General features: G+C 36.7%; 1 protein-coding gene across 8 annotated transcripts in view; it reads left to right on the forward strand.

Annotated features, from left to right (window-relative positions):
* CADPS2 (calcium dependent secretion activator 2) overlaps nt 1–27612 on the forward strand; it is a 513174-nt gene that overhangs the window by 344888 nt on the left and 140674 nt on the right. For all 8 annotated transcript variants that reach the window (XM_087860858.1, XM_087860859.1, XM_087860857.1 and 5 more), the window contains exons 10-12: nt 16290–16398; nt 17402–17602; nt 26299–26435. In XM_087860858.1, the coding sequence (XP_087716984.1) occupies nt 16290–16398; nt 17402–17602; nt 26299–26435 (447 nt within the window). The remainder of the gene's footprint in view (nt 1–16289; nt 16399–17401; nt 17603–26298; nt 26436–27612) is intronic.

Below are 27612 nucleotides of genomic sequence, written 5' to 3' on the forward strand. Positions count from 1 at the left end.
GAACGTTTCCAGCTACGGATTTTTTTAAGCCTTAATCTTTCCTGAAATTAGATGGTGGCAGTTGCTAAGCTGCCAGCTGTTAACATGATCTCTGCAGTAGGAATACAACATGCAAACGTGAGTGCTGTGGTCTCTAAAACCTCATAGTTAGCACTCACACATGTGGACACAGACAGGTGTCGAACAGGTTGGCAATTGAAAATGAAATGAGAGGATTCCCAGACCAGATGCAGAGACCTCATGGGACTTTAGCAACTTAAGTGAGGGTGCCCCCTCAAAGGTAGTGATGCCAAAACCTGATTTAATGCTGTCCTCAGATTAAAGTCTGTTTATATCCCCCAATTCTCAATAAATCCATTCTTTATGGAGTTAAGAGTGGATTGCGTTAAGTATATTGAACGTTTATCATTGCTATATCTTTCCACTGAAAGGATTTTCAATTGCAATATAGTATTATTATATAAGCTTTGTTCAGTAATATACAAGGAAGCTTCTAAGTGAAAACAAATACTAGGTCAGACCACCTGTTTCTGTCTAATTCCCTGTCATGTGGTGATGAGGCAGAGGGAAGTCTGCACAGTCTCCAGCTTGGGAGCCCAGGGAGCAGGGTGATTCCCCCCCACCCCCGGTCCCATAGCTTCTCTTTCAATGACCTATTTTAACTTCGTTCCAGCTGATAGGGACGCTTCTCTCAGAGTGCAGCTTCTCCCAATTACCCTTAATGTGGACACTGGCCAGCAACCCAGTAGGTATATGGTGTTAACGCTGTTCAGAAGCATTCACTAGACTCTGTGCTGCAGGGTCATTGTAGAGTCTTCTGCAGGAATGTGCTTTTACGTGACCTTGCAAAAGACATGGGTAAAGTGAGAGCTCTTGGGGATACTGAAGAACTCCGAAGAAGTGTAGAACGCAGCATCATTTTCTGGAACTAGAGCCAGGGGCCAGTGAGTTAGAAGGATGGTATTCATGAAGTTAGTTGCTTCTGGAGCCAATGTATTCAAAAGCCAAACTGTACATTTTTTTTCCCCCAAAAAAAGTTGTCTCCTGGGTTGGGTTTCCTAATTCTTAGTGACAGCTTTGTTAGTCGTTGGTGTTTTGTTACTCTTCCATCTGTACTCATTGTTAAAGCCCGCAGCCCAGTAATCCGTGACAGATTCCAGGTCTGTTGAGTGACTTTAGAGAGAGTAAAATATTTAAAAAGTACAAAATAAAACAAGTGTTTAATACTTTATCATTTAATTCACCATGGCTTTAGAAAGTAGGTGATTCCTTTGAAGGTAAAGGGTTTTTTGGGGGTTTTTTTTAAGGCTTTTTAAATATTTCTAAAGATCTTAAATTGGGTACTAAAAATTTTATATATCCATCATGTTAAATAATTTTTTAAAGTTAGCTAGAAATATAGTACTAAAAGCATAAAACAGCAACTGGACCTGTATTTCAAGTTATATTACAGAAGCAACACTGATGTTAAGCATGTTACATTGCATGTGTAAAAACAAGCCTTTGGACAGGTTATTTTGAAGACTAGATCTTAAATGGCAAGCAATTTTTAGCATTTGAGGTGGGTTCTTTAGTGCATGACCACATGAACATAATTAATGTAGAGATCTTTAGAGATGAATCCTTTTTTTAAAAAGTAACAATTTCAAAAACCTACTTTGAAATATATAATCAAGATAATGTCCCATTAGAAGTAAAGGGATAATATCTAAAACTCTATTTAGAGGCATCTCCACTTTTTTTCCCCTCAGTTCTTGTTCATTTACGTATTTATTCAACAAGTCTGTGAACTCAATGGGAAAGAAACAACCCAGGGGAGAGAGAAAGGAAGGGAGGGAGGGAGAGAACCAAGTGAAGCTGGGACACAGAAGCCGAGACAGGAAAGTCAGCTGCCCTCAAGTCATTCCCAGCAGAGAAGCATATGGCCCCAAAATCAGTTCCGTCCCCGAATGGGCCAGGTGCCTTCACTCTGTTACAGCAACAAGGCAGGTCTCCAACCCCCAGGAAGAGCGAGAGGATGATGGTTTCCTGACGGCTGGGTGTGGTTTGCTGGGAGACTCCTACGGAACAGGCCTTCAGATTTCAGGTGCTCTCCATCAGTTATCCCTGATTCTCTCAAAGCTCTGTAGGGCGCATTTTCCTTGTCTGTGCTTGACAGGAACTCACACTGAGGTATGTAAGGGTTCGAGTGATTTCCCCAAGGTCAATACCCAAGATGAGTTGGAAAGAGTAAGTGGGGCTTCTCTTTTGCAATGGCAGGCTCCTGTTAAACCTGGCTTATCCCCTTCCCTTCCTTTTGAAATACCTTAACATAATTATCTTCAGAGAGCCCTTTTCTGGCCCAATTATTGAAAATATATCCCCTTCAGTATCATTCTCTTTACTCTGTTTTGTTTTTCTTCAAAAGCAACTCACACTCAAACTTGTTTGAGATAATTGTTTATTTGTAGAGTCTTCTCCATTCTGTATGAGATTGATTTTATTTTTCTAATTTTTTTTTCTGGTTCTGGGTACATTGTTGTAATGCTTAGGACCTAGAAATATTCATTGTAGATACTCAATAAATATTTGTTGAATGAATGAATGAGAGGAGAGAATACCCATAAGAACAGGGGAAGATATGAAAATTATAAATGCACATGAAACTGAAGTCATTCACCCTTCTGATTAGTAAACAATGAAAGACTATCTCCCAGGTGGCTAAAAGGTATCAAAGAAGGACCAAATATCTTTCTAAAAGACTATATTAGCTAGTCTTCAAACTCTTTTGCTAATATGTCCCTTAAAATAATTTTGTACAACTTACAGGTCATTGTAAACTTTTTTTTTTTTAAGAGAGAGTGGGGGGCGGGGGGGGAGGCAGGGGGAGAGGGAGATTATTGTTTTAGTTTAAAGATTTTATTTATTTGACAGCACGCAGTGCAGGGGGAACGGCGGCAGGGAGAGGCAGAAGCAGGCTCCGCACTGAGCAGGGAGACCCCGATGTGGGACTCGATCCCAGGACCCTGGGACCATGACCTGAGCCGAAGGCAGACACTTAACCAACTAAGCCACCCAGGCACCCGGGGGTGGGGAGGGGGGATTCTTAAGCAGGCTCCACGCCCAGCACAAAGCCCTACACAGGGCTTAATCTCAGGGCCCCGAGATCATGACCTGAGCCCGAATCAAGAGCCAGATGCTTAACTGACTGAACCAACCAGGTGCCCCAGGTCATTGTAAACCTTTCATCATGAATTTAAATAGTCGCAGTGGGTGCGGTGTATAAAATAAAACCATGAATTGTAAGCATGCGAAATAGGATCTAAGTGCTGCTGTGATTCTGTAGCTACCTGTAACCATTGAAAATTGTATTTTATTAACTTTTTCTCCTTGAATTCTTACTTCCCTGGCTCTTCCGCAACAGAATTTTACTCTTAGGAAATAAGTTATTATGTTTCAGAATCCTCGATCGCTTTATCATGCTTCTCTGCAATTAAAAAGCAGTGTACGAAGTTAGAATAATTAAAAAAAAAATTCCTATGAAGTCCTAACTGCCAGTACCTTAGAATATGACCTTAGTTGGAAATAGTGTTCTAATTAGGATGAAGTCATACCAGAAAAGGGTGGGCCCCTAATTCAGTATGACTGGTGTCCTTCTAGATAAGAAGGTGCTTGGGAGTAGTCATGCAGACAGGACGAACACCATGTGAAGATACAGGCAGAGATGGAGATGAAGCTTCTAGAAGCCAAGCCATGCCAAAAATTGATAGCAAACCACTAGACGTGATGGGAGAGACCAGGGATAGATCTCGAGATCCTCACAACCCTCAGAAGGAACCAACCTTGATTTTAAACTTCTAGCCTCCAGAACAAGGAGACAATAAACTTGTGTTTATGCCAGAAATAAACAAACTTAAGCAGAGAACAGAGATATCTCACAGACATAAAAAATAGCATAGGAAAGACAGAAAGCCCTTTTCCCTAAAAATAGCTTCGTCATTACTTCTTCTGCTAAACGCCCAGAGTTATTTCCCCTTCTCCTTCTGTTTGAACAAACCAAGTTAAACTACCTGGATTGAATAAAAATAAGACTAGAAAAAGGAGAAAACAAACTCTTATAAACAAAAGGCTTTATGTATTAAGAATTATTTTATATTGATGTACATTTGCAATCATGACTAGCAGACAACTGATAAAAGTGTATAGGTACATGACAAAACCTGAACAATTATTAAACATGGAAAAGTTAAATTTTATTGGAATTGCCCTTCTTCACGAGCTGGTGGCTTCCCTTCCCAATTTTTCTGTAAATGAGTAATTTTTCTAAAATGAGAAAAGGTTTCAGATCAATTCCTTGTTTACAGCATTGTTTAGAGATGTAAGCATGCAGAAGCCTGGCTCACCTAAGTAAGGAAGATGGAAACCGATTTGTCATAGCACCACTCATTTTCTCAACTGGCGTTGGTGTGTGTGTGTGTGTGTGTGTGTGTGTGTGTGTGTGTGTGTTTTAAGTTCCTAAGTTAGATGACCCAAACACACAGTGATATAGCATAAAGAATATTTCTTATATTCTGTCATCCTATAACTAAATGAGTTCCTTCTAGAATTGTGCCAAAAGCAAAAAATGTAAAAACCATCTAATATTCAAATATTTTGTTTCGCCTCTGAATGTAGAGAACCATACTGTTGGATCTGGAAGAATTCCTATCCAAACCTCACTACATAAATGCCTGTTAGAAAATGAAAGTTGGGTTACAGAGAGCTGTTTGTTTCTACTCTTTCTCCAGCTTGAGATTGAGGAAGTAAATCCTGTCAGTTCTCTAGTGGGAGATGAAGGGGAATCAAGGAGAATTTCCTGTCATTTGGCGAAATCAGACCTGGAAAGATCACTGTTGTTTCGAGGGTAGATAAGATGTGAGGTGGTAGGGAGAGGGGGAAAGTAATGGAGACCTATGAAGGGATTCTATAATATGAAAACTGATTTTGCTTAATTTATAAGAAACGTGGACTCTTGAAAAGTTTGTGAAAATGAGAGTTGGCTGAGATTAATAGAAAATATCTGACAGAAATAAGGCAGTAAAACAAAAAACAAATGGTTGCCCACATTTTAGGCAATAATGTACAGAATGAACATTACACAGAATGAGGTCAGTAACACAGAAGACAGGAGAAGCTCTAAATTTGAAAACTCTACCCACAGTGGTAAATATTAAAGAAAGGGAATACCCAATATGATTTAAAAAAACAAAAATCTGCTTATCTAATGGGAAGAGAACAGATAAAACAGAAGTAGTAATAAAAGCAACAGTGAAAGTAAAAACAATAAAAGGAACATTTTCTGATATTTAAAAGAAATTGGTCTGCAGATAACAGACTTACACATTTCAGGAAATTTAGTGAGAAGTTATCTTCAAACATTTCTTATAAAATATTTTTTTCAATTAAAAATACGTGTGTTGGGCTGTGTGGGTGGCTCAGTTGGTTAAGCGTCTGCCTCTGGCTCAGGTCCTGATCCCGGGGTCCTGGGATAGAGCCCTGCGTGGAGCTCCCTGCTCAGCGGGAAGTCTGCTTCTCCCTCTCCCTTGCCCCTCCCCCGTTCATGCTCTCTCTCTCCAGTAAAATCTTGGGAAAAAATGTGTGTTGCCTTCTACATCTTAACACTCAACTACAGAAGGCGGTAGAATTAGATCTACAGAGAATTGATGGGACATTGTGTGACTTGAGAATTTAGTATACATCTATGTTCTGTAAGTCACCTTCCTGAAAATATTTAAAGCAAAACTCCTGGTATTTGAGATGAATGAGTATAGTTTCTCAGAAATATGAAACTTAAAATACGAAAGAAAAATGATAGTAGAGCTAAATCTCTATTACTATTATAAAATATCTTGAGTCAAACATAAACATGAAAAATGATTCCTGAACACATTATAGACATATGAAGTAATTTTTTTAAAAGATTTATTTATTTTGGAGAGCGGTGGGGGGCAGGTGGCAGAGGGAGAGGAAGAAAGAGAATCCCAAGCGGACTCCTCGCTGAGCACAGAGCCTGACGGAGGACTCAGTCTCAGGACCCTATAAGATCATGACCTGAGCCATAATCAAGAGTCAGATGCTCAACTGACTGAGCCACCCAGGCGCCGCATGAAGTAATTATAACAAAATGGGAAACCTAATTTCCAGATTTTTGTCAAAGTTAATGGAGTGATAAAAACAGGCTGTACTCCTCAAGTTATATAAGAAGCAGTCAAAAATGATTTTGTTTTTTAATAGAGAAAATATGGGGTTAGCTCTGGCCTTGAAAAGTTTTAAAGTAACTAGTATAGAACAAAAATGGGATGCTGAGAAAACTTTTGTAACCCTAAAACATTTTTGACACTACACCAAAAACTAATGATGGTGGCTAACTGAACATAATAAAAATATACATATAAACCTAAAACAGAAGACAGCAACGTATATATGTGTATGTTCTTACTATACATGTATTAAATATATATATTAGGAGTCTGATTCTCAGAATGGGATTAAACAACAAAATCCATATGTGTGGTGATTTTAAGAACTACACCACAAACGGAAAGAATATGGAGAGAAAGTAGCGTGACAATACTCAGACCAAGGAAAATTTAAGAGCAGTATTAAACACATCAAAGGATGATAATTTTACATTCATTGAAAATATAATCAACAATTACTATAAAACAATGATTTATTGAATATGTATCTGAGAGGAGAAAATTAAGGAATAATGCCTCAGATTACTTGCTATTCACTTTCCTTTCTCTCCCATATCCAAAGTAGTCTTAATAGTCTTTGATTATAGTTTCTTACAGATAACTATATATCTTATAGCTGTCTTTAATAACTTTGTCAGAAAATAAGAGGTAATTGGCTTATTTGGGAAAGCAGTGTAAATTTCAAAATGTGAATCACAAAGTAATATGGTATATTTGAAGGAATACCTAACTAGATTTGAGGAGACTTGTGTTTCTAGACTTAAGACGATGATTTCCTCCTAGGTGACCTTGGGAAAGTCAGTTTCCTCATCTGTGAACCCTGGAGTTGAGATCATGATCCCAAGGGCCCAGAACCCGGCTCCCTCAATACCACTATGTTCTAGAGAATAATCTTAATGTTTTCTTTTCATTGAAGCTTAGCCCTGGGTTTAACTACCTGTGATTTAGTGAGACTTGAGTCCCCTAGATATCATAGTCTCCAGTTTCCACATGTATTCTCTTAAGATCCTCACCACACAAAATCTATAATTCTATCAAACGTAATATTTCATTAGTTAATTTTTACTGATTAAGTAAATACCTTGTAGAGTGTGAAGACAGTACTATCAGAAAGTAAACCTGTACTGTTGTGGAATCCAATCCCATCTATGCTATTACATAATATGTATCATATATATATGAATGAAATTATATATATATAAGAATGAAATTATACAGTTTATTAAGTTCCATTACAATTCCAAAGCTGCTTATTATTTTTCCTGGTCAGTTTTCAATTTGCAATACTTTCTAATATTTTGGCTTTGCCTTTCTCTCAAAGTAAAAACATATAAAATACAGGAGGCTCTCATTTAAGTGCATCAGATGTTTTTGAGAAGGTAGGACTTTCTTTTTAATATAATCACTCCCTAATCACTTGTTTCCCAATTATTTTTTGATTTTTTTTCTCTCCAGAATTATCTTAGCATTTTAATGAGTTTCTTATGACTGTGATCACATCATCGTTACCAGTATAAGAATAAGACCTGGTTCTTCCAGGACTTTTAGATCTGGGTCCATCACAAAATGGATGCTGAAGACAGCCTAGTTAGATAAGGGAATGAATTTAACCTCATGTTCTTTGTTTCCTAAACATTTAAATTAGAGTGTTTGACATTTTAAAAAAATCAAATACTACTTGTAAGTGGAGGAAGATTCATCAAAGAGTACAAGTTGGGTGATTTGGACTGCTAGACTGTTAGTATTTTTTTTTAAACGGGTAAGTGATCTATCAAATAGATTTTTGAATGTGGCTGAATATTTTATTGCATTGAAATAAATTTAATTTCATGGAGAAATTAAAAGGCAGGGACTATATGCCAGATACTGTGGGAGCTGGTGAGTCAAAAACAACACACACTAGTAAATGCAGTTAGAAACGTGTCAAGGGGACAAGTTTACAAGGGTCCTGGAAGGAGGAGTAGGGTTTATAGATTAGGAAATATAAATCATGTGATTTTAAAGGTGAAGGTGATATATTCCTGCTTGGGAGTTCAGGTGGAAAAATGAATAAAAGTGGGTGAGTCTTGTTGGAGAGCCTGTCTGGAGACCAAACACAGTGGTAGCTATAAATTCCAACTAATATGTGAGGGAGATTTTTGCAAGCCGTGCAGGGAAGGCAGACCTTTCTGTGTTAGTCATCTTTCTCCCAGAGATTCCAGATTGTCCGTGTGGTGATGTGTTAGGAGACTTTCTTTCAGCCAGGCTTTTAAGATTCTTCCAAATGAAAGAACGGAACAGGAAACATATGAATTATTGGCTCAATATAGTTTCTACTTTGTTAATATTGGTCAGAAAAGTATTACTTGGTAGTAGTCTCCTGAAGTCTAATAATTATATTTTAACTATAAGACAAATTTGACCATATTTTGGTTTCATATACTAACCCCATCATAGATTTTTTTTTCCTGGAATGCAGTGAAATGTAGTGAAGATGTATGGTTTTTCTCATACATATGAAAGTTAGACCTGTTATTCAGAATCTCCATTAAAAAAATTAAAAGAAAATTAACGGATTAGCCAAAGGGTTTGAACTGGTGGTCTTGGTTAGTCCTAAGGTAATGCTAAGAATTCTTTTGTGGAAAACACCTAGAAATGCTGGGTAAGATATAATACACATCTTTTTAAATGCATAGCTCTACTAGCCCTCCTGCAAGAAGGAAAACCTCGGGGACCAAATAGTGAAGCTTGTACATTGACATCGTAGCTGTATTGGGGCTGGAGTATGGGGACAAGGTGTTGATGTTGGTGTGTAGGGATTTTATTATTCACTCAGAGGAAGAAAACGTATCCTGAGGCATTCTCAAAGTGGGAATTGGGGTAAGAGATCTTCTCATAAAAAGCTTAAACAGAGCTAGATCTCCGTGAAATGTGGACTAGAAGAAAACCTGCCCCCGAGGCTGGTAAATTTATATTTGGCCTTCAGCTCTGAATATGAGGTAAAAATGACTCCTGAGAATTTGTAACTATTAACCTATACTCAGAGAATGTTGAAGTTCTAATTTATTTTATACAAATATAGGGGAAACGCCCGAGTTAAGAGATTAATGTAAAAAGTACTTCTGGATTGATGATGTACTGAGGCATCCAACATTTTTAAAAAATTGTTTCTGGAGATACGAACCTTTAACATGGGTTTTATAAAAATATCCGCAGATGAACCAGTGCTGGATATGAGCTCATAATTAAAAATTACAAAACAGTAAACGAATTATTTACATGCCCAAGAATTTCAGTAATAATTGTCATGTATATAAACTATAAAATAACTGCATTTACAGTGATGAAATTTATAGACTGATTCAAAAGAACAAGAAAACAAAACACAATACTATGAAAAATGAACAAGCAGGTTTGGAATGGGGCTAGGTAGAGCTACTAGTAAAAATTAGAAACAGTCATTGAAATTACACCCTTATTGGACAGGTTAGACAATAAGTTAGACACATCTAAAGAGAAAGTGATGTAATTAATGATAGAATATTATAATCTTAAGAAATTACTCAGTACTCAGCCTAGAGAAATGAAGAAGCATTAAATATGCAAAGAGCTTAAAAGATAGGAAAGAATCTGCAGTTCCAAGATACTTCTGACAGAATTTGCAGAAAGGATAAAGGGAAAAGGACAATATTTGGAGAGATAATGAATAAGATTCTAAAATTGATAAAAGTCATGAATTCTCAGATGCAAGAAATACTGCAGCTATCAATCAGGATAAACATTAAAATTCCCCTGAATTTTACAGTAAAACAACAGGATAACAGGGGTGCCTGATTGCCTTTGCCGGTAGAGCTTGTGATTCTCAATTTCAGGGTTGAAGGTGAGCCCCACATTGTGGGGTGGAGTTTACTTAATTTTTTTAAAATTAAAAATCAAAACACAGGATAACAAAGATAAAGAGAACATTTAAGAGAAACCAGAGAGAAAAGACCAAAATTAACTACAAGGGGACCACAATTGGACTTTCATTGCACTTTTCAACATGGATGTATAAGCTTTCTGACAATGGAATAATATTGTCAAAGTGCTGAAGGATTACTAGCCTAGAACACGATATAACCAACTAAACTGTCATTCATAAGGTAGGATTGATATACAATGGAATATTAGCCATCAGAAAGAACGATTACCCAGCATTTGCAGCAACATGGACGGGACTGGAGGAGATTATGCTAAGTGAAATAAGTCAAACAGAGAAAAACAATTATCATATGGTTTCACTCATTTATGGAACATCAATAGGGAAATCGGTAGGAGAAGGAAGGGAAGAATGAAGGGGGGGTAAACAGAAGGGGGAATGAACCATGAGAGACTATGGACTCTGGGAAACAAACTGAGGGCTTCAGAGGGGAGAGGGGTGGGGGAGTGGGATAGGCCGGTGATGGGTATTAAGGAGGGCACGTATTGCATGGAGCACTGGGTGTTATACGCAAACGATCATGGAACTTTACATCAAAAACTAAGGATGTACTGTATGGTGACTAACATAATAAATTTTTAAAAACTTATTTTAAAATACTCAAAAAGCTTTCACTAAAGAAGGAAGATGAATTCAATGATAGAGTGTGATTGAAGAAACAGTGGCCAAAAAATGGGTAAAGAGGGGCGCCTGGGTGGCACAGCAGTTAAGCGTCTGCCTTCAGCTCAGGGCATGATCCCGGCGTTATGGGATCGAGCCCCACATCAGGCTCCTCCGCTATGAGCCTGCTTCTTCCTCTCCCACTCCCCCTGCTTGTGTTCCCTCTCTCACTGGCTGTCTCTATCTCTGTCAAATAAATAAATAAAATCTTTAAAAAAAAAATGGGTAAAGAAAACGGCCACTATAAATATTGACTGTATCAGATAATGTATTTGAATATTTTCTCTTACTAAATGTTAACACACTAAATATTACTAAAACAAATCACAACTAACAAAATGAGCCCTGATTTGTAAGATGGGAGGTAATAATACAGCACTCAACGTTCTCCGTATTCAGAAGGGATGAGTTAAAAACACAATAGGATTGAAGAGAAAAATGACTAAAAAAAAATAAAAACGGAATTATAGTTTCCACACTGTCAGAGGAAAGAGGAGATTTTGTTAATGTTTAATAGCAACAGGGAATAGGAGAAAAGTAGACATGTCAATGAGCACAGTTAGATAATAGAAATAATTCCAAATATATCACAAAATATAACAAATATAAATGATCTTGGCTTGCCTGTTAGAAGATTAGATTTTTGGAGACTTAAAAAATCCGACTATATATTGTTAATAGAAGTTTAAAATAGAACACAGTGTAAATGAGATTAAAAGATGAAAACATTTTCAGGCATATACTAACCAAAAGAAAGGTTGTATAGCTTTGTGAATATCCAACAAAATAAACTTCAAGGCAAAAAAAAACCTTTTAGGGATTAAAAAAAAAAACCTACATAAATATAAATGAAGCCATTTACCAGCAATATGCAATAGACATAGAAGGTATAACAAAGGTATATATGTGTAAGATTATTTGTCTTCAAAAAAATATAAAGCAACATTCGAGGGAGTCGTATGAAGAATTCACAGACAGCATTGGTAGGAAATTTTAACATACCTCTCAGTAATTGACACAACGGAAGAAATATTAGAAAACTGTGTGGAATATTTTTCTACACAATTAGTAAATTTGATATAATGGATATAATCACTGAACAATAGTTGCAAAAGATGCATTCTTTTTAAGCATTCTTTTAACAGTTGGCCATGCCTTAGGTAACAGAGCAGGTCTCAAAAAAGACCAAAATTCTGAATCATTCTGGTCACAATGGAATTACTTTAAAACTCAGTAAGAAAAGTGTAACTGCAGATCCAGATTTAAAAACATGCTTGTAAATGGCTTATGTGTAGAAAAGAACTAATGAACGTAAGAAATATTTAGAACTGAACGAATGAAAATGCTATATAGACTTGCGAGATGAAGCAAAGGTAAATTTAGAATCTAAATATACACGCATTTAAGTTTATTAAACTTGTATAACGAGTAACTGAAAATGAATAAGCTAAAGAGATGAATGAAAATGTTCATGAAAGAATAAAGTTAACCCCTCCAAAAAAGAAGGGAGAAATAAAAAAGATCACAGAAATTAAGGAATAAAAACAAAGAGTAACAAAGTGTAAAGATATTCTTTGCAAGCGCTCAAAAAAGGCAATAAACCTTTAGCAAAACTGATTCTGGAAAAAGGATTTGAATGATACATTAGAAAATGAGCAAACTTGTTTAATAAAGAAACCCACAGAAAAAGAAATCCCAAGTGGCTAATAAAATGAGGACATGCTCAGCTCTATTAGTAATGAGAATTATAAATTCAGGTACTAGTGAGATACCACTTCGCATTCATCAAAATTGGTAAAATATAAAAAGACTGAAAATACCAAGTTCGGCAAACGTGTAGTATCAGGAGCTCTCATGTACCACTGGTGTATGTATGAATTGGAAAGTAGTTTTGCAATATCTAGTAAGGATGAAGAAAATACACATGCCCTACAACCTAGCAGTTCCACCCCCTGGTGTAGCCCTTCAGATAGCTCACACGTGTGCAAGAATGACGTTAGGCATTATTTTTAAGAGCAACTAATGTAAGAAACTGAAGGCCATCACTAGAGCACTGCATGCGTAAAGTGTCACAATTCAGTTCACAGTATATGTATCGATATGGTTAAATATGTTGAACTTTTGGGGGGTGGAGTTGCAGAAGAAATGTGTCTGATTCATTGATACAAAGTTTAAAAATGTGTGAAGAAATACTCTATCAATTTACTTACATGGTAATTGTGATTTATATATTTGGTCTTCATCCCCATTCTAACACAGAACCCTTGTACTTTTCCTAATGAGTGATAAAAAGTGTCTTTTGTTATGTTAATGGTGACTTGTAGAACCCACCTAAGGATGGGCAGCTGCTTGCCTAGAGGACTAGGTGTGTGATTAGAGTTGGAACTTTCACTCCTACCTACCCCACACCCACCCAGAGGGGAGGGGAGAGGGGCTGGACATTGAATAAATCGCTAATGGGCAATGATTTCATTAGTCATGCCAGTGTAATGAAGCTTCTATGAAAACCCAGAAGAAGGGGATTGGGAGTTTCCAGGTTGGTGAACAGATGATTTAGGGAGGAGGTTATGGGAACTCCTAATCTGTAGCCCATCAGAAATACAAGTAATAATTTGGACTAGCATCTGAAGTACAAGGAAAGGGTGGATAGGAACCTCCAATCTATAGATTACAGCCTGAGGTTATGATTGGCATCTGAAGGGGGGTTGGGGGTGGGGGCATCTTGTAGCACTGAACCCTTAACCTATGAAATTCTAATTCTGTGTGCTCTCTTGGAATAGAGTTAGAATTGAGTGTATTGTGGGACACCCAGCTGGGGTCCAGAGCATTGTTAGTTATAGGTGTGGAAACCATCCTGCCTACATACCCAACAGGTTGGAACTGGGTCTAGGAACCAAAAATATTGTATGTAATAAAACTTTTAAAACATGCATGGAAGTAATACAGAATTCAGCATGGTAATTACCTCTATGGAGAGAGAAAAGAAAATGTGTTTGAGTAGATAAAACTATACAAAAAATCCTGAAGCATATATATACAAGAAGTTATGATTCAGGGGCACCTGGGTGGTTCAATTGGTTAAGCATCCAACTCCTGGTTTCAGCTCAGGTCATGATCTCAGAGTCCTGAGATCGAGCCTTGTGTCAGGCTCCACCCTCTGTCTGGAGTTTGCTTAAATTGCTCTCTTCCTCTGCCCCTCTTCCCCACACGCACGCTCTTTCTCAAATCTTTAAAACAGAAAAAAGTTATGATTAAAGAAAGCTGGATGATGGGTATAGACATGTTAGTATATTATTGTACTTTTGTTCATGATTGAAATATTTTCTATTTTTAAGACAACACTACATTAAATCACTTTATGGAAGAATAGTGGAACTTGGGACTAAGTTATCGCCCCTAAGTAAGAGAATGAGCTTTTTAGAACAAATAAATGGAAATATAATGTCATTGTTTACCACCCACCACCACAGCACTCCCAAACCCCCCACAATCATACCTTTTTACACAAGGAAACTGAAGCTGCCTTTAGTGACAGACCCCCTAGGAGCCACGGCCTGGTTTCATCTGTAAGCCTTGGGCATAGGCAGGTGAAAAAGTAAAGTCATCGACTGTCTATGAAGGGAAGAAAAGGAGAACTTCGGAGTACAGGAGCCACAGGTGTTTCAGGTTATTTGCGCCAGTAGTCCCTTCAACAAGGTTTTACGTATTTTTTTAAATGGAAATAGCTGTGCTCTTTTTCCTCATTAAAATATAATTCAGGGGCACCTGGCTGGCTCGGTAGAGCATGCAACTCGATGTCGGAGCTGTGAGCTTGAGCCCCGTGATCAATGCAGAAATTACTTAAAATTTTTTTAAACAAAATTCATATTTTTTGAAAAACCCTTTGCTGCATCAAAGGGATTGTGTGTTACACGGGAAGGCTTACAGGATCTAAGTTTGCAGCAGGCTGGCGACTCCGGCAGGGGCTGACACTGCCGTCCCAAAGCAGAATCGCGTCTTCTCCAGGTAACGTCAGTTGCTGCTCTTCTCTGTCCCCTCCACGTGGGTAGATACTGGTTCTTTGCCGAATATATATTTTGCATACATCTTCTCTTAGTTTGTGGCTTTGCCTTTTTACTTCCTGCGTGTTATCCTTTAGTGAGGAGAATTTCTTAATTTTAACGTAGTCCGTGTAATTTTTTTTCTTTCATGATTAGCTCCCCCTTTGAGTCCTCTTTAATCTTTGCCTATTAAAAGCTATTTTTATGTTTCCTTAGTTTCAACTGTATTTAAAAGTGGAAAGGGGGCATAATTCACATTACCTGAAACTGTTTTCCATGGATCCTGTGTTGTAAGATATTTTTCAATTTAGTATTAATCCACCAAACATTCTTATGTCCTGCTGGGAACAGCACCTCCTCTCTCTATTTTGGGGGAACTTCTCAGAGCCCACCTATTATAGCAGATGATATTCTTGGCCACAGATGTAAGCTCTTGACCCAAATTGGGCTAACGTTACTTTTACCCCTTAGCCACGGTGATTGGTGCAAATACGGCCTTATGACTCAGGGTGGGACAGTCAGGGAGGTGGCTGAGAGCTGTTCGCAGCTGTGGTTCCAGCTCAGTCAGTCTGCAGCACCAGAAAATGAAGCCAGTTTCTGAAGAGAAGTAGAATGGGGAGGCAGCGGATCTTGGCCATGTTAAGTCACTGGCTGCCTAAAACACTCCACTCTGGACCTTCCTGTGGGTTTGGTTACGTGGGCCAGTAAATTGTCAACTTTCATTAAAATCTTTTTTTTTTCTTGGTTGAGTTAAAGGCTTAAACATGTTTTAAAATGTAGTTCCATGGGGCGCCTGGGTGGCTCAGTCGATTAAGCGTTGGACTCTTGATTTCAGCTCAGGTCCTGATCTCAAGGTCCTGAGATAGAGCGCCACGTGGACTCTGCACTGAGCCTGGCGCGTACTTAAGATTCTGTCTCTCCCTCTGCCCCCACCCCCATCTTGCCCTCTCGAACATGCGTGCACGCGCTCGCTCTCTCTCAAAAAATAAAAATGTAGTTCCATGATCACGTCAGTTTGAGAATGCTCCTATTATGTCTTACTCTCTGAGATTCACAAAGTATGTTAGCCTATTAAAGGTCATAAGAAAACATGCAGTAGAAGAAGCCTGTTCATCTTTATTTAACCCAGTAATTCTCAAATTTATTTTTAACATGAATGCTTTTTTATGGTCTTCTATTAATATCTCATAGAATCTTGGCCAGCAGATCGTTGGTTTGGGAAATGCTGGATCATGGGCATGGAAGGCCTAACTGCAAGCGGATAGACGAAAGGTGCTTTAATTCCGAGCTAGGTTTTGAAAAATGCTGACATTTAATAATTTATGAGCAAATCGTGTTATTTTTAAAATTTGGCAAAGACTCTTGTGATAAAAAAATTGAATGCAAGCAATCTGCAAACTTTTTCTTGTGCAGGTTAGCCAATATACATTTGCTATGTGCAGTTATAGAGAAAAAAAGTCTGAACCACAGGAACTAATGCAGCTCGAAGGATACACTGTGGATTATACAGATCCCCACCCAGGTAATTCTAAATTGTATCACTTTCTCTGCCATTCATGTATGGGTGAAATTCTCATAAATATCCTGTCTCTGTTCTAGGTTTCAAACTCCATTGAATGAATAGGGGACATATTTCACTTATGTACCTAAATAAGACTTCATGAGATTGAAAGTATATCTTTCTGAGGGCTACTTAGCTTTAGCCATAACTCATCATTTCTGTTTTCTTTAGGACAAGGATACAATATGTGAAAGTTACGTAATAGAAAAATTATATGAGAGATATCAGCAATGTTTATATGAACTTCTTTACTGGAAACCAAAAGGTACAAGAGACAGAAATAGGGAATGGAGTGGCAAATGAACTTTTGTATATTCTACCAATTTTCTTCCCAATATCACATTCTTAAATTCTCTCCCTATTTCCATATTAATACTAGGTATGTACTAGATGTTTGGTATCTAACATTGGTGAGGGAATGAATTAATGAATAGGTGGAGATTAATGAAATTAATAAAGCAATACTGAGAAATATGTAGATTTAATAAATACAGAGATTAAGAATTTAATATGGAGACAGTAAAAGTAGGACTCTGTGATCGAATTCACTAATTGGTCACAGCAAAATATCTTCTTTGTGAAAGAATTTTGCAAAAGATAAAATACCATACAGATACAAGTATCACTTTTGCCCTACCTATATTTCTTTTCTCCTAAAATCACCACATATTTTTCCTGCACGTAGAATAAGAAATGTGCCAAAAGAGAAGATTTTCTTCTCTGACATGAGCTTGCAGACTGTCTATATATTACTATGGAGGAGGTTTGTATGGCTTGCAGAATGTTACTGTGTCCTGAACTGTTCATTTCCTTAAGCTGTTTTTAATTTTTAAAGTGATACAGAAGTTTAAACCTTTCTCTTATTCACAGCATTGAGCTACTCTCTTCCTTGTGACTGTTTAGCGCATGAGCTTGAAATCTGCCAATTATGTAAGTTTTTAATGACGTCTTTCTTCTTCCACAGGCCTTCAGGGTGGTCAGATGTTCTTTAATGCAGTTAAAGAAGGAGACACTGTGATATTTGCCAGTGATGATGAACAGGATAGAATATTATGGGTTCAGGCCATGTATAGGGCCACAGGTCAGTCATACAAACCCATTCCTGCGATTCAGACCCAGAAACTGAACCCCAAAGGAGGGACTCTCCATGCAGATGCTCAGCTTTGTAAGTTTTGTTGAAAAATAATCTGATTATCAATTAATAGCCTTAATAAGATATAAAATTGAGACACATTGTTTCCGTATCATGGTTTACTTCATTAATGAATTCCTAATTGAATAAAAATCATCTGTATTAGTAGCCATAGAATCAGCTCTGTAATTTTTCCACATAGATCTAGAGTAAATGTTGCCTGGGTTTTCAGTCCTGAATTTGCCAAGCATTGGGGTATATCTGGGAATCTCAAGAACACATAAGAAAATTCTCCAAAACTTCTTCAGTAAAATTTATTTTAACTTATTATTTAACTTACATGTTCTGTAAAAATGGGAAAAGTACTGCGAAATCAAATAGGCATCACTAGGACTCCAGAACACCAAAACGATGAACCTTCACTTCCTAGGGTTGTTCTTAATGGTCCAGAAGGATAACAGGGCTATTTTCTGTTGTAGATTGATAACAAAGAGTAAGTCATCAAGCCAGCTTTCTTTATCTAAATACCTTAGTATTCATGCCATCCTTTGTATGCTAATTTAAATCATTTAAAAATTTTTATATTTCATTTGAGTCTATAAATGATTAATAACAAATGATGTAGTAATTACAGAAACATTTTCAAACACAGCTTTAATAATCATTAAGCCAAATATTCTCACTTGTTACACTTCTTTGCAGAGTTGCTCTGGTCTCTTCCATAGTTTTTCTGTGACTTTAAATTCAGTTTTTGACTTTTTAGTCAAAAGGTTCTACTGTTAAGGCTCTTCTCCAGGGGAATAACATCTTGACATGCATTATTTTGTTCTTGTACTTTTCATGCATCAAATAACCACTCTCTTTTCACTGTCACATCTGGGCATCTTAATGGTACATTAAGCCAAATAATTAAAGATGGACGATGAACTCAAGTCCAGCTACCTTTGTGTTTCAGGGTTAGAAGTATACATCTTTACACTTACCACAGACCATCTTCCTAGAACTTCATGCATAGTATATGAACTTTAAAATAGTATACTTCCATTTCTCCCCTTCTACCCTCTAGACTATTCTTGTCCTACATTTTACTTCTACACATATTAGAAATCCCACAGTACCTTGCTATTATAATTATTGCCTTAACAGTCAATTACCTTTTAGGGAAACTTAAATAATATGAGAAAATGTTTGCTATATACTTACCCAATTATCAGTTCCAGTGTTCTTCATTGTCTTATAGAAATCTTTTACTTCTTGGGCGCCTGGGTGGCTCAGTCGGTTAAGCATCTGCCTTTGGTTCAGGTCATGATCTCAGGGTCCTGGGATAGAGCCCCACATCAGCCTCTTTGCTCAGCGGGGAGTCTGCTTCTCCCTCTCCCTCTGCTGCTCTGCCTGCTTGTGCTCTTTCACTCACTCACTCTCTCTCTCTGTCAGATAAATAAGTTTTAAAAAAAAAAATTTACTTTTTGACAGACTTCTTTTGACTTGCAAATCTGGTGGTGATTAATTCTTTTAGCTTTCTTATATATGAAAAAGTAATTTACCTTTCTTTTGAAAAAAAAATTTCTTTCAGTTCTTAGATTTTGCCTCCCACTCTAACGCCTTTTTTTTATAAGGAGAAATGTGCTCATTTTTGTCTGTTCCTCTGTTCGTAATGTGTCTTTTTCCCCTCTAGCTGATTTAAAGATTTTCTCTTTAACACTGATGTTGACCAGTTAGCTTGTAATGTGCCTTGATGTAGTTTTCTTCATGAAAATCTCCTTGAGTTTTATTCTAAGACACAGTTAAGTCACTTGGAAACAGTTCAGTCTTTTCAGGTTTTACTTTAAGGTTTGTTAGGTGGAACTAAACAGTGTCTAGTCTTGGATTAATTTTCACCATTTCTGGCCCAGGACTCTTCTTAAAGACCCTGATGATCCATGGATTCTGAGGTTTCCTATTGGCTGTTGAGAACAAGTACTGTTGCAAGCTCTGTGTGAGTTTTGGGCACTGCCCCCTCTAATCCTTCAGGATGATTTCTTCCCTGGCCAGAGGCAGTCTCCTCACATGTGTGAGGCGGTCAGTATTCAACTAAATATGGAAAGAGGAAAGGGGGAGAACCGTATTCGTGCAGGCAAACTCTAGCCATTTTGACCTTCCTGAATTGTCAGGTCCGTCTTCTCAACTTGGGGAGCACACGAGTGCTTTGTGGGTTCTTGTTCCCTGTGCCACTGCTTTGAAAGTTTCTCCTGGTCCTCACTGGAGCCTCAGCTCACTTCATTTGTTTCCTCTCAGGAGTCACTCTCCTTGGTTGTCTGATGTCCAGTGTTTTGAGAACTATTTTTTTAATGTATTTTTTCCCTCAATTTTTAGTTGTTTCAGGTAGGACGTAAATCTGTTCTTCATGACTGCATCCTGACAAGAAACAGAATGATTGGTTTTTGAAAGTTAGAGCAAGATCTCTCAACCTCGCCACTATTAACATTTTGGCCCAGATAATTCTTTGTTTCAAGGGTTGCCAGCAGGGCTGTCCTGTGAATTGTAGGATGCTTAGCTTCGTTCCTGACTTCTAATCACTAGATTCCGGTAGCAAACCACACACACCCCCCAATCTGATAACCAAAAGTATCTCCAGACATTGCCAAATGTTGGGGGGGGGGGGGACAGAGTTAAAGGTGGGCTAGAAAAACCCTCGTTTGAGAACCACTGAATTACAGTGACTTGAAAATTATTTTTTTGTGAGAAGGTCTCCTCATTCACTTGTGTTTCAGTATTTTGTTTTCAAATCCTAAGTGCAAGAAATACCCAAGGAGTGCACTGGGCTCATGGATATCATCCATATCGTGTAGTGGCAAGAAAAGTGGTCAAGAACCACTGGCCTCGGACATTAAGTCCATGACTGCGTTATATAGAATTAATGAATATGACATCTAGTAATCAGTTGATTCAAATAGCCGTGTCATCTCTTTCTCACAAAACCTTTCTACTATCAGATATTAGTCTATTGTCAAAGCAGTGTTGATTAGGCTAAGTGGAATGTGGTTTTCTAGCCCCTTGATTCACTCGTTCCAAAAAACCCAAACTTGTTCTAAGAAGCCAAAGTGTTTTGATTATGTTAACAGCAGCTTTCTTGTATTCCAGATGTTTTGTGAAGTTTTCTATCACAGCAGACCCTGCTGTTTTATCTTTCATTAAAAAGGTGGGGGAAGGGGTGGAGGAAGGAAGAAAAATGTGTCTACTTCATTGAATGAGAATACTGATCTTGACCTCTATCAAAGAAGCCATTAGACTTCTTCAGAGAGTAGTTAGCCCTTAGTATTTTCTTCCCTTCCAGGATTTCCATGGCATTTCCCCTTCTTTTTTGATCATGTCTGGGAAAAACAACTTTCAGAGTCATTAATAGAAAGTAAGAAAATAATATGAAATTAAAATGAGTAGTTACAGAAATCAGTATGTTCCTAATCCATTTAAATATGCTTTTTTATTCCCTTGCTGACCTATAGCTGGTAAGGGTAAGTATTTTCATGATATTTTTTTTTTGCTTCATTGTATTAAAATTTTTATAATAATATGATTTTTGAAAGAATATGATCTTGTTTACGATGTCAATCTCCTACTTTCTCGGCAAACACAGAATATTTAGGTTAACTTTACCTACCTGTTATGAAACAAAAGTCTGTTTTTGCCACAAGAGAAGAGTAGAAACAACCTAATATCTACCTTCATGTGGGCATAAAGGTAATGCCTGTGAAGTTGTTATAATAGCATGGAATGTTAAGTGGAAAAATACAAATTATGTATGTGATATTTTAACTATGTTAAAAAAAATTTATACGTATAGGTAGAATTTTACCTAAACTACTCACAGTGGATGACTTTAAAGGAATTAGTTACTGATTCATTTCCTCTGTTTTCTGAATTACCTTTGAAGTATCTATGTTATAACTTAAAGAAAGCTCTTTTTTAAAACTAAACATACTAGCTAAATGTTGAGATAGAAAAAAAAAAATAAATGTATAAAGTCTACCTTATTTGAAGACAACATTATCTGTTTTGGGATATAAATGATGGTATGTATTTATAGATTTTTCTGATACATCAATCTGTTCAACTTCCCTGTTTCTTTGGTTTTCAGGATATTTAGAAATTCTAATAAAACAGGGTAAATTAGGTCCAAATTTACTGCTTCAAACAGTGCATTGCCTTTTGCCAGACTGACAGACATTCTTTGGTTAAACTATCCTTTACTATGCAAAGCACCTGTTTTTCATTTTTCTCTCTTAATGTATATAATGTAATACAATATGTATGTAACATAATACAATACAACACAGTACTAGTTGCCTTCCAATAATAAAGAAATGTCAAAAATGAACCAGAAAAGTTATCTTCTTTGTAAGTCAAATTTTTTTAAATATTCTTAAATCGGAATATAAACTTACATTTAATTTTATGAGCTTATTTTCTTGATTGATCTAGTAAGTTGAATTTCACACTTCATAGGTATGTTTTACTTTACATTGAATATATTATTTCAAATGTTGAATATTGGTTTGCTTTGCTTATGATTCTAGGTCAGTATGTGTTGATTAAAATTGTCATCATGTGAAAATATGACTTAGTTGTTATTTGCCTCAGAAAGCAAGATGTGTAAATTCATACATCCGTTTTTAGTCAATTTAACAAAACAAGCTAAGAAATTATTTGGGTCAGTAATAGAGGTGTGAACAAACTCTTAATATATGTATCGACGTTTCTCTTTGGTGCTCAGCATAAAATATGTACATAAAACAAAAAATATCAACCAAGGTAATCTACATAAAATTTTATAACCTGAAACTTCCTATTGCCACGTGGGTGTTATAGAAAGACACGAGGTCCTTCACGTTTAACTTCTTGTGAATTTTCAAGCTTAGTGAGAGTTGGAGCTACAAGGAGAGTGTAATCAGGTGTGGGTATCGGTAAATGCAGCTACGGGCATGCTCTTAACCGTAGGACAATTTTAAACCAAGCTATTGTATTTCAAAAGGTCCATATGCTGCTTAGCTCAGTTCAGAATTTTGCAGAGGAGATGAGCTCTTAGGTAGCAGCACCTTCATCATCGTCCTTTTGGTACTTGAGTCCCAGGCCTGGACACCTGAGTGGTCTAGATGCCAATGAATGGCCACCTCTTCTCCTGCAGTGTCCCGTTTGCCTCTCCCTCACTTCCTTTTCCTCCCCCATTTTGTATCCCTAATTTCGCTCAACACCAGAAGAAGAAAAAAAGAAAAAAAAAAAAGGCAACATTCTTAAAATTAGTTGCAAAGGAAGAAGAAACATTTCCATTAAATTTTTTCCCCATCTCACATTTGGAACTCTGACTTAGATGCCTGTCCTGGGGCTTGGATTCCTGAGCCCATAGGGGCTGGCTGTGGTCAGTCCCCACCAAAGAGTCCCCTCCCACACACCACGGGGGGGCCTACCAGCTTGCTAAGGGTCCTCACGTTGTTTTGTAGGCTAGCTATTTTCAAGTCCATGTTAACTGTTTAAATTGGTACCGTCAGCCTACTTATTCTTTCCCCTTGACTTCCAACAGCTATTACCCTAATGAAAAATTTAAATTTTCAGGTTCCATTTGAATAAGCTTCTATAATTCCATAAATCTATAGCAAATAATAATCTTTCTCAGTTTGGGTTTTATTCCATCCACTTTTACCACACCTGGTGACAGTACCACCTCAAGACGCTGGAGCATATATCCAACTGTTACCATAGAAACTCTCCACCAGTACCCTCAATTACCACATCCCACATCTGTAGTTAGTCCATAGGTTAATCATCACAATTCATGACAGTTTTGCAGTGCATTGTTCAAGCTCCTATCTTGTTGGTTTCTTTTGATAATTTTCTTATATCATTTTGGAAGACAAACTGAACTGAAATTTGTCATGAGTAATTTTTCATTTAAAACTGGTCACCATAATTTTGTGTTTTAATAAACATTAATTGAAGATAATCAAGTATAACCCAGTTTTCAAGCAAGTATCCAAGCCTTGCATTTGGTTATGTAATTGATTGAAAGCACAATTCATTTGATCCAGATGATATCTCTGTGTTTTCTAAGAGTAGATGTAGATATGTTATCCCAAGAGAAAACTATATGAAAATATTATTTAATAGAAATAAAAAACTAGGTAATATTTTAACAATAGATGTTTTCCTATTTTACTTTAGTTCTTGAGAGGATTTTAAAGTGAAAGATTTCTCACACAGAAAAAAACTGTTGCTTTTTCAAAATTTATTTCTTCATAAATTCATGGAAACGAATCAGTGGTGCATGGTGAAGTATATTTGCATAAAATATTTTAAATTGTGCTTATCAGGCATATAAAGAAAGAGAGATGCTTGGTCTTTACAGCCTGTGTTTTGAAGATGGGATAATCCCGAAGAATACATTTCACTTTCATAGAATTATAGCACTAGAGAGATTGTAGGGGTTTTTTTTTAATAGAATATTGTTCGCCTACAAGTTTTATCACTGTCAATATGGAATCTGTTTTTGTGACTTAAATTAGTATTAGGAATATTTTTATCACTAAAGGTAATCATTGGCAAAGTAATTTTTCATTCATGTGTGTGATTCCAAAGTGTTTGACACGTTAGCAAATACATAGTTAGATTTTGTGAGGAAAATGCTTCATGAAGTAAATTCATGTTTGAAAATATGATTTGGGGAAATGAAACAGACTCATTTTTTTTAGGAACATATAGATATTATTTAAAGACTATATACCCATTGCTTTAAAATAAAAATTTTGCTTCTATAAACCTGTATAAAAAGTAGAAGTAAAAAGAGAATTATGTAGAAGGTAGTGTACGTATTTATGTAATGTATGTATTTTGTAGAATAAAAGAAAAATGGATTTTCTGTGAAATTTCTTATATATCCTGTTCTCAACAGATAAGCCATTAATGGGTGTTATTTTTAACTTCTTGTTATGACCTTCTCTGGTGAAAGAAATAATGAATAAAATTCAGCAGTTGTTTTATAGAACTAGCAATTTCATAAAGGTGACACTAAAAGTTTTTTTTTTTTACTCAAGTAAATGGGTAAATGAAGATTCTAAGATTATTTAAAATACAAAATACCAGTTTTATAATATACGTGCCTTGCATTTTTCAATAGTCTGTCTACTCATTTTATATTATTTTACATTATCATATATTGTAACTTTGAAAGACTTTCTTTCGAAAGACTATCAGACATTAAGAATAAACTACAAGAGGAGTTAAATTGTCTCATTTCTCAGTTCAGAAAAGCAGTTTAATAACATTTAGTGTTCATCCAATTAATACTAATTTGCCACATGTAATGCATTTAATCACTCAGTTAAGTAATTAGCAAATGTAAAGGAATACATATGCCAATTTCTCCATGGATCATAACCTCGTACCTTCCATCATCAATGAATGCCCATTCATTGCTTACTTGCTGCATTCACCTTTTGATATCTGTCACTGATGTGGGATCTTTTTTTTTTTTTTAATGTGGTTCTGAAGACCCTTCAGCTTGAATTACATAGTTCTTCCATCCACAAATATGGCTGCAAGTTGAACTTGACACAGGATCAATATGATCTGGGCTAAATATCTAAATGTGACTGATTATGTTAGCATCATGTCCACAGATCAATGCTGAGTTTTATTATAAGCCTGACTCTATAATTGCGTTTAATCAATAAACTTTTGTCTCCTTTCCTTTGCAATTTTAGGATTGTATCATATAGGTTGTGAAAACTACATTCAGCTTACATTTAGGACTCTACTTCTTGTAATTACCAGAATGAGATCTGTCTCTGAATTTTAAGGAACAATGGAGCCTCAGCTCTACCATTGTCAGGAAAGGCCACTTTTATCCCGATAACTGATTGCTTGCCCGATGTGCACTACATTTCTAACAGAGCTAATGTAGTAACACCCCAGCACTCCTTTTGGGTGGCGTGTGGCTTTTTCTCTCTATACTTAGTAAATAACTCACATTGAAGACTTCGACAAAACATACCATTAATGAAAGCAATCATAAAAGCTTGCCTTTTGATAAACCCGCAGGGTCTACAGGCGTTGAAAGATGCAATCTGTAAAGAACAATAAATTTGGACCTTTGATTGAAGTGCCATTTGGGATGTTATGCTTTGTCTGCATATTTGCACAAATATGATGCCCCCTTTTTCATGTCTCTTAAACTTGAAGCTTGAGAGCATTCATTGCCATTTCTACATTAAGGTTGGTCCCATTAAAGACTTTAAAAAAAAAAAAAAAAGACTGGAAGTGGTCCAGCAGAAGCCTGTGTGTTCATTTCTGCCCTAGTTTGCCATTTGGAAAGCAAGCTTCTAGCCATCATTGCTGTTTTTTTTTATGAATAGACCTGGGTCCTTTTCCAGCCGGTTCCTTCTGTAAATACATACTTAAAATGCATCTACCTTTCTTAAAATTGGAAAATATGATTATTTCTCTGATAAATATTAGAAGTGGCTTAGAGTGAAAATAAAATTTTCTCATTTCAAATGATTTGCAGATTTTTCCAGGTCATTTTTCATTAGGCTCTCAAAAAATTGCAATTTATGTCAATGTGCTGAATTCTTGGCATTGTATTTTTTGTAATACAAAATAGTCTGTTATCATGAGACATGCATCTTGTGTTCAAAAAGTGTATTTGCCCATTATTAAGCCAGAAAAATAAATGTATTATACATGCTTCTCTGAATTTACAGATGCCGACCGTTTTCAGAAACATGGTATGGATGAGTTTATTTCTGCTAATCCTTGCAAGCTTGACCACGCCTTCCTTTTTAGACTACTCCAGAGGCAGACTTTGGATCACAGACTGAATGATTCCTATTCATGCTTGGTGAGTACAAGTCTGTCTCTCCAGTTTCCTAGAGGTTAGAATGAAAAATCTTTTTCAAAGTGAGAAACACTTGTTATGAAGCGGCATTTTATTCCTGACTCCTTTAATAACTGTAGTCGGGAGTTAGGGATAAAGGATTCCAATCGATTGCTTCCCAATTTGAAAATTATACACTTGAAGACCACTGCTGTGCCACTCAATACACGGGAGAGTAGGCTCAAACAGACACTGAATTGTGGTTTATCAGTCCCTCTGGAGAAGGCCAAATGAAAATAAAGGCTTTAATGAAGATTAAACAAAAAAAAGCCAAAAACAAAAAAACCTCTGGGATAGGATTTGCTAACACCTGTATAGACATTTTAAGGTTTAAATTCTGCTCACCAAGTGTTGCTAACTTTCATTTCTCTCTTTTGTTCTAGAAAGACAACCTAAGTGACAGGGAAAGAAACAGTGTGAGAAATGATATGACAGGGCCACGTGTAACAGAGGAAATCTTTGGTTTCATTTAGCCCTCCAAAGATAATTTGAATTCCTTAAAAAAGATAAATAAATGGAATTAAGTAAACTGCTACTCTCTCTGTGTTGAAACCAGCCCAAATTTGGGATATAAAGTATAATTAACATTTTGAAGGAATGCTTGACTCCTCAGAATGTGGGCATTAAACTGCAGCCTAGTGTCCCTGCGTGCCCTTCCAAGGGTTTATATTGTCAGTGGCAATTCCTCTGAAATGTATCCAGCCGGACTATCCCTATTTCTATCACCGCAGAGTCTCTTGGCTGCTGAATGTGGCAGCTACCTACAATAAAGCTACGTTGTCTTGTTTAAGACTTCAGAATGTGCTCCAAGCTCATTGGAGATGTTTGAATAGACAGGAAGAACTGAGACTACTTATTGCTGTGATCACAGCTTTCTGCCCTGATAAATCATTTTAAAAAATTTTTTTCCTGATAAATCATTTATAGGCTCTTTATTAAATACATATTATTCAACATGTAACGGTATGGCTTGAACCCCACTCAGCCCAAACTTAACATGAAGAGTGAGAGCATCACAAAACCCTATGGTATCTTTCCAGGGGGAAGTACACATAGAATGGACACCAATAAGGGACTTCCATGGTGGACTCCACTCAGCGGAGTTAGTTACTGAATTCTCAGAAGTTGTTTGCGTTGTGTG

This window comes from Ursus americanus, chromosome 3 (genome assembly GCF_024610735.1).
Source record: "Ursus americanus isolate L20-20 chromosome 3, mUrsAme1.1.p, whole genome shotgun sequence".
Taxonomy (NCBI): Eukaryota; Metazoa; Chordata; class Mammalia; order Carnivora; family Ursidae; genus Ursus; species Ursus americanus.